The 7,837-nt window shown below is 42.3% G+C and overlaps 1 protein-coding gene across 1 annotated transcript in view; it reads right to left on the bottom strand.

The window, feature by feature from the left end:
- Positions 1–7,296, bottom strand: part of nsd2 (nuclear receptor binding SET domain protein 2) — a 21,519-nt gene extending 14,223 nt beyond the window's left edge. Inside the window, exons 1-10 of the mRNA XM_032526498.1 lie at positions 7,131–7,296; positions 5,020–5,654; positions 4,367–4,535; positions 4,105–4,271; positions 2,833–3,261; positions 2,401–2,620; positions 1,746–1,855; positions 1,403–1,511; positions 1,171–1,286; positions 87–176 (exon numbers count right to left, since the gene is read on the bottom strand). Coding sequence (XP_032382389.1) covers positions 87–176; positions 1,171–1,286; positions 1,403–1,511; positions 1,746–1,855; positions 2,401–2,620; positions 2,833–3,261; positions 4,105–4,271; positions 4,367–4,535; positions 5,020–5,625 — 2,016 coding nt within the window. The 5' untranslated portion in view covers positions 5,626–5,654; positions 7,131–7,296. The remainder of the gene's footprint in view (positions 1–86; positions 177–1,170; positions 1,287–1,402; positions 1,512–1,745; positions 1,856–2,400; positions 2,621–2,832; positions 3,262–4,104; positions 4,272–4,366; positions 4,536–5,019; positions 5,655–7,130) is intronic.
- Positions 7,297–7,837: the final 541 nt, after the last annotated feature.

Here is a 7,837-nt window from a genome sequence, read left to right as displayed (position 1 = left end):
TATATATATATATATATATATATATATATATATTAAAAAAAAAGCAGGTGATGCAGCTTTGTCAAATTAAAGAAAGTAAAACCTACCTGGCAGACAAACTCTTTCTTCCGTTCGCCCTTCTTCGTCCCGTCTAAACTGTCACTCGGAGATTCAGGACGCCCTTCACTCCCAGAGCCCTGCAGCAAACGTGTGAAGAATTTTTGGAGAAATTAGACAATTGCGATTGATAACACTTCCATAGCCATGCATTCACACCATCTGCAAAACAATTAACAATCGCCTAAAAACAATCACCAATCACCATTTATTGTCAACAGACCTGAGTGACGAAGGAAACAATCAAAACTGCCAATGTGAGTGCTGCTCATTAGAAGGGGAAAATGGGCCTGTCCTTTGATAATAGGCTGGTTAGGGCTGTCAAAATGATCCCGATCATAATGCGGTTTTTTATTTGATGCCACTACATTTTCTGACATGCATTCTGTAATATGGTCAGTCTGTTTTGATCCCACTTAGTAGAAGGGGATGTTTTGTGAGTCTTTATTTTCCCACAAGGTTAAACACAATGACATTGTTACATTTAGCTGACCAATGTGCTGGTACAGTGCGCCTGTTGCTGTAATGCACAAGCTCCATTGTTGTGTGTTGAGCTAAGGTTTGGTTCCAAGTGTAAAGTGGGACACTACATTGTGTCAGTATTACCAAGTAGTGTTCCATTCAGGTCAATGGGCTGGTTTGTAGTATTGTGCTTTCAGTATATATATTTTGAGCGTACAGTACCTTTGAGGATATTCTAGACCGTCATTGTTGGAATAATAAACTACTAATCTACATAGAGCAAGAATATTTGTCCGCTCACATGTAGATAAGAGCATTACAAACTTGAGAAGTATCCCTTTCAAAAGTACATTTTGAACAGGTAGAAAATGTGTGATTGAGAGTCAACTATGAACAATCATGCAAATAAACAAGAATAAATATCTTAATTGATTGACAGCCTTAGTTACAATACCACCTAATCTGCACTGGCAGGTTAAAGAATAAAATAAATCGCGGCAACGTCAAACTGTAAAATAACGATTTAACGTTTTTGCGGCTCTTGAGCACTTTCCACCTTCCTTAGTTTTACAAGTAAATCAGTCAGACGGGTGTGAGGTTATTCCCCCATACCTCGGGATCAGGACACGGGGAGGTCCGCCTCTTCTTTGCCTTGGGGGGCATGGACTGGTTCTCGCCATCCTGCTTCCTTTTCCTCCTACGCTTTGGTTTCTCTGCATCTTGGACATCTGTTAAAAAAAAGGTGTTAGAAAAATGACAAAAGTACAAATAACAGATGTGAATTTAGACGAGAAACAGAAGAAAGCAATATTATTCGTTAATACAGACTAACAGAATGGTTTACCAGTGAGGAGGGCTTTCGACTTGGTTAGTCTCTTCTTGGTTTCCGTTACGTCTTTGTCAGCTTTCTTCCTTCTTCTCTGCTTTTTGTCTGTTCCTTCTGAAGTCGAGGCCTGGTAAGGTTTGGAGATGTGAAAACACAAGAAAAATCAACATTTTATTGCAAAGTGCCTACTATTGATTTTAGTAGTGACGCATCATCTCAAACATTGTTTTTAGCTTACTTAGCAAATAAAAGAAAGTCTCCACCGTGAGGTCCCCCTCTATGCCAGCAATTACTTTGCAAGAACAGGAGAACAGGGGCAGGTTTGGGTCTGAAATGACATCGCAGCTGGGGGAAACCTCACCTGTTTTGCAGCAACTTTGCTTGCTTTACGTCTCTTTTTAGGCTGCTGAACCTTATCTGCCGTAGCATCTGTTGGTGGCCTTTCAGAGGTCTTCTTTCGCTGTCTCTTGACTAAACAAAAAAATAAGATGTTAAAAACAACCAATTTTGAGGCAGCTTTTAGACTAGCTTGATGATGAATTTCAAAAGCTCTCTCCCACAATAAGCCAAGTTCCTAAGTTGGCTAAAGGAAAAAATAAATTGCCAGACAGAGCTTAAGGAAGAAATGTCTCATTCTCCTACTTGGATGAGAAATCTTTGTAATCTTTGTAAACTACAACAAAAAAGAAATCAGTTAACAAAGCTACATATGCAAACCTATTTTGAACACAAAAGCAACACAGCATTTTGGATGAATTCTGTTTTCTAAGTTTCAGAATGATCAAGAAAAAAACTGCTTACCCCCAACAAAAATGAATCCTCTTTATACAATCAGGAGAGGACATTCTTAAATATACTGTTCACATTAAGGGATACATTCCAGAATAACCCAACCACTTTACTATTTTACTAGCCACATTTGGCAATTTAAGGCAGGAGATTCCACAGCTCTGTTAAACGCATACCAGCCAAGGCCAGATTTAACCACCCAGCCTGGGTTTCAACTTTCAACCAACCTGGAAGTGAAACTGGAAGTGAGATTGGTTCAGCCATATTGTCTGTCGAAGAAACCAGCTTTGATTTTCTTTTCTTCCCGGGGTCAGAAGTCTTGTCCGTCGCAGGTTTTTTCCTTCTCCTCACCGTCTTTGTAGAGGACGGTGCCTGTCTGGTTCTCCTCTTTTTCTTCTGAGGTACGACTGATTCAGCTTGTAGATCTGATGCAGAAGTGGTGGGATCCTATTCAGAAGAAAACAAAAGTATTAAATGTAGCAACGGGCATTTCAAGCAATGACACTATTTGAGATTCACTGGGAACTATTCAACCATTCTTCGAATGGACTTTGCATGTTCCTCCTGTTTGTACAGTTGCATGTAACCACATCTCACTTCAATCCTGTGTCTGCACTACAAGCCTTCCCCTGATCTCTATTTTAGTGAGTTATCCTAACCTGTGAAGTTGGCAGCAGAGGAAGCATTTCTTTTGAAGAAACTGTGTTCAATTGCTTTTTCGAGAGGACATTATTTAGATGGCCTTTGCCCCTTCTTTGCCAGTTGAGTTTTGTTCTGGATGCTTGGGTCTTTTTCCAAGTTGAAGTGCTGCCTTGGGACCGAGCGGCAACTGTGGGCTCGTTGGAAGGGCCCACCAGCGGGGAGTGGATTTCTGGGCTAAGTCTAGACTCGGTTTCCTGGTCCATCTCGTTTCTCTGCTGTGGCCTCAGCTTCTCCAGGATGCAGGGGTTCAGATGAGGCCCGTCATCATCATACAGAAATGTGAAGTTCAACATGCGCTCATCCAGGGACATGCTGAAGGCCTCCTTGGCCTGAATGATGCCCATGTTCCACTGAGCCTGGAGTTTAAGGGGCACAGAGGGAGCGGTCTGCATGGCATAGGGAGAAAATTGCAAAGTTATACGACAAGTCACAAAAGACACAGCACAGTAGTAACGTTTAACCATTGTTCTCAACCAGAGAAGATTTAACTAACAAGACAATGCCATTATAAAAACAAATGCTTGTTTTTACACATTGGGGAATATCTAAAACCAAGAGTACATACTTCATTAGCAGCATGTGACAGTTTTGTAGAAAAAGACTTGAACAACCATGGCAAAACGTACCCATACAGATATGGGTTGTAAACATGATTCCTTTCTTGTTTGCTGACGTTGGGAAAATGGACTAAGTGCAACTAGGCTGGCTGCTTATATAATGTAAATGTGCTGTATTTATATAGCGCTTTTCCAGTCTTAACTGCTCAAAGCGCTTTTACATCTACAGGATACATTCACCATTCACACACATTCATACACTGTGGCCGGGGCTGCCGTACAAGGTGCCAGCTGCTCATCAGATAAACATTCACACACATTCACACTCCGATGCACAGCACCGGGGGCAACTCGGGGTTCAATGTCTTGCCCAAGGACACTTCGACAATGACTGCAGGGGTAGGGATCGAACCACCAACCTTCCGATTGGCAGGCAACCGCTCTACCACTGAGCCACAGCCGCCCCATAATGGACTTGAAGTATAGGGAGTTGCCTGCATTTTCATTTGGAATGCACTTCAACTTTCATGATGAGAGAGAGAACTTTGTATAATTAGTTTAAGCAAGTGCAATGTTTTAATGTTGCAAGGCTTCTGAGCCTAGTCTTTTCAAAACCACATTCTCTACAGGCCGATGAGTATGGTCGTCACATAGGAGAAGAAGCTGATTTACCTTTTTGTGGATGACACGGGAGGCTGGCGGTTTGTTGCCCTGGCTAAGCTCCAGGTATTGATCCTCCCCAGTGAAGTACACCATGTTTTTCTCAAAGATGTAGCCCCTCTCCGGGGCATCTCCAAAATACTGCACATGGTAAAGGAGGCCCGACCTGCTGTTGACAGCTAAAGAAAGCAAACAAGAACATTAAATACAAATAAATAATGGTCTGAAAAACAGATTAACTTTTTTAACACATCACTACGAGAGTGTATCTCACCTTTCTGTTTCGGTTTGATGTGATTGTTGAATTCTGGGTCTGTGGTCACCATGCAAGGCCACCAGGGGTATCCCGACACTTTGGTCCAAACCAAATCACCAACAGAAAAACGAATCAGCAGAGGGGAGTCTTCTGGATCCTCCTGCGTCAACTCTGGGATGAGATCAGTCTGGAGAAGAAAGAAGTTCATCAGTTAATCAATAGATAAAAAGGAAAACTAATCAACGTTCAAACACCTTTTCCTTCCTTTTAGACACACATGCGTCACTACCAGTATTTTACACCTGCAAGTATTATACATATAATACATTGGGTCAAACCCTTAGCTGTGAATTTAGGTTTAAAGACAACTCCCCATATTTTTTAAGCCTATGTGGAAATCTTATTTACTTTATATTGAGCAATAATTTCCCCAAGGTATGTGGGAAAATTGTTGAACGTCCCCAGATCAAACAAACTTAATCTGTTAGTCAATATTCACTGTTTACTCAGCTGTCCATTGGGGGCTTGGTACTATATGGTCAAATTTACATGTTTGTCTCTATACCCGTATGAGCTCAACATATTTCAGCATTTATATTGCAGTTTATGTATTGGCCTCAGACAAAAATATTAATCCTTTTCCTCCTTAAAAGTAGCAATAAAAGAAAAACCTCATCAGCTGCTCCCGTTCCATCTACAGCATTTGTGTGGTCCAATGGCTCCACGGGGATGGCTGAAGAACTGAGGTTTGGATTGTGAGCCCCCCCCCTCCTTTGCTTTGAGTCCTTTCTCTTCTCTGGTCCAGATATAGGACCTTCGGTGACTGTAGCCAGACTCGTCCCATTGGCGCAGCATGGCTCGAACAGCGGCTGCTCGACCACCTGGGGTATGGTCACCTTCAGTTCATGTTCAGTATCAGGAGTGCAATTGTGCTGATGGGTGCCATTGGTAGCAGGGGCTTCAGCACCCTTAAGCATAGGTGGCTCTGGAGCACAAAGCTTAGGCAGCACGTCTTGGTCCCCATTCAGCACGCGGGAGGTGAGGTCTTTGAGCCTCTCGTGGCTGTGGTTGTTATGACTGTTGCCAGCCATCTTCTGAAGGGCGCCGTCTTGCAGTGTGGCGGCCAGCTGGGCAGCAGCTTTGTCCATTAGTAAAGCAGGGTCACTGCCCATGTCCCCCCCACCTTTCCGTACACTGAGGGACTCTGGGGGCTGCTTCATGCTGATCGGGTTGGCTGGTTCAGGCATTGAAGGCAGAGAGCTACCTTTGCTGTCCATCCAAACTAACCCCCTCCAGGCTCACTGAGCTAGACAGGACAGAAACTTTTTATTCCACAGGTTCCAATCACAAAACATTAACACATCATGCAATTATTTTTTTTTCGTGCTCATCATTTTGGCAATTTGTAAGAATGGCATTCTGGCATGTGAATCCTATGAGCATAACGTTACACATTTTACAAAATGGCACTCACTTGCTCCAGCAGAGCATGAACAGAGAGGTTGGAGGCGACGGAAAAGAAACGGCACCTGTCACGGAATGTTCTAGCCGCCTGGATATTTTATGCTTTTAATATTAAAGTCAATTAACTAGATTGACCAAATGTCGAAAGCAACAATACCTCTGTACAGTAAAAGAATACAAATGTCTCAATTATATCCGGACCTTTACTTTTATCACAACTAATGTAAACGAGGTCAAGTCAAACCCTTTCTCGGTTACATCCATGCATACGAACAAAAAAAACAGCGCTGGTGGAAAAGCTCTTACCGCTGCAATTTTAACTTGGCTCTGTCCCGACAACGGATTAAGCTAGCTACTAGCTGCAGTCTGTGGGAAAGCGGTGTGGAGAATGCAGGAGGCTGGCTGCGGGCTCTCGCGCATGCAGCGAATGCCCAGTAAGTGGGTGGCTAGCTGTGCAGCGTAACAACCGCATAGAAAAGCCGCGGAAATGGAAGCAGCTGACAAGTCGGAGTAATATGCTACTGGAGTGCGAATAACTGTATCCCCACCTCAGCTAGAAGCTAAACCTGTTACATTGAAGTTTATTGACAAAATAACGTCACTTATCTTAACACTAGTTGTAACGTAACAACAATATGACGCTCTAGTTAACAGTACGTTACAGTAACGTCAATAACGCAATTACAATACGCATTATAAAAGTAAACTATTCTGACGGCCACGGTAGAACAGCATCTTTAGCCAGAGGTTTCACTAACATGTCATGCACGAAAAGGGCTCCGACTATAATCTGAAGCGGAAGCCACGATGTGGGAATCTCACGGATCCGAATCATGGACAAGCATTTCCCCATATACCGTAACGTTATAACCGCATCTCTGTCATTGCTACAGTCAGCCATTACGCCGTGTTCCAGCAAATAGCCAAAGCCGCCACCCAGAAGCTACATGCAGTTATCCTAGCTACAAGTTCCGCAAACGTTACTCGATTACAGCGAATACATGAATAAATAAACGTGCGTAAGGCTGGATGATTACGGTACTGTGCTTAAACTGTTTCGCTATTGTTTCACCGATATTCTCAATTTGTAGGCGCCATGACAGCTCGTTTCAAAAATGCTAACCGTGTTAGCTTAAGCTAACCAGCGTACCATTGAAGCCAAGTCATATTGCACTAGGGTTAGCACATTCAGCTAGTAAGCGGGTCCCCACTTGTTAAAATGGATGGTCGGGGCGAACAAGTGTACTTGCGAAAATCTAACTCCGGTTAATATCCCCAGGGTTGACAGTAACATGAAAGACCGTTTCTTTGTGGTTACCTGTTGAATCTCTTCTTGGTCGTTAAATGGGGAAAATGTCCGCATTCATCCTGTAAAGCGAAGGATTTCATTCAAGTCGAATCAAAAGCTTGCGGGAAACTCAAACTCTCCGGCCAACCAGCGCGAAAAATACTCACTTCCGATTGGTCGGGAGCAGAGCGAGGCTCCAACCGGTCCTTTCAAAAAACCCAACCGTAGGAAGTAGCTGACCCTGGTGTCTCCCGTCTGTTTTCACCATTTTTACATCATTTAACGACTTTTCTAAATTATTTTTCAATCGTTAGTGCTTAGATTCGCAGTATATATGTTTATTTCTTTCTTACAAAAATGATATAAACGAGCTGTGAGTAACATATGTCCTCAATTGTATAACGTGTAGGTTTATATGCATATGTTTTGACTACTACTGTAACTCATGTCATTAAAGTTATATCGTTAACGTTTTAATACATATTTTATATTGCCGTCAAATAAGTTTCCTCTAAACCACATCACCATTACAGTAAAAGATAAAAAGTAAAAGAATAAATCATTATGTCAGTAGTGTGCCCACTTATTTACAAACATATATATATTTACCATTGTTAAGTCTATTTAAACATTGCCCCAGACAGAGATAATTTAATATCATACAAATAAGTATTGAATAGGTTATATATACACACACACACACACACACACACACACACACACACACACATATATAT

Source organism: Etheostoma spectabile, chromosome 9 (genome assembly GCF_008692095.1).
Source record: "Etheostoma spectabile isolate EspeVRDwgs_2016 chromosome 9, UIUC_Espe_1.0, whole genome shotgun sequence".
NCBI lineage: Eukaryota > Metazoa > Chordata > Actinopteri > Perciformes > Percidae > Etheostoma > Etheostoma spectabile.
Note: the sequence above shows the minus strand (reverse complement) of the source record. Positions and strands in the feature narration are given on the sequence as shown.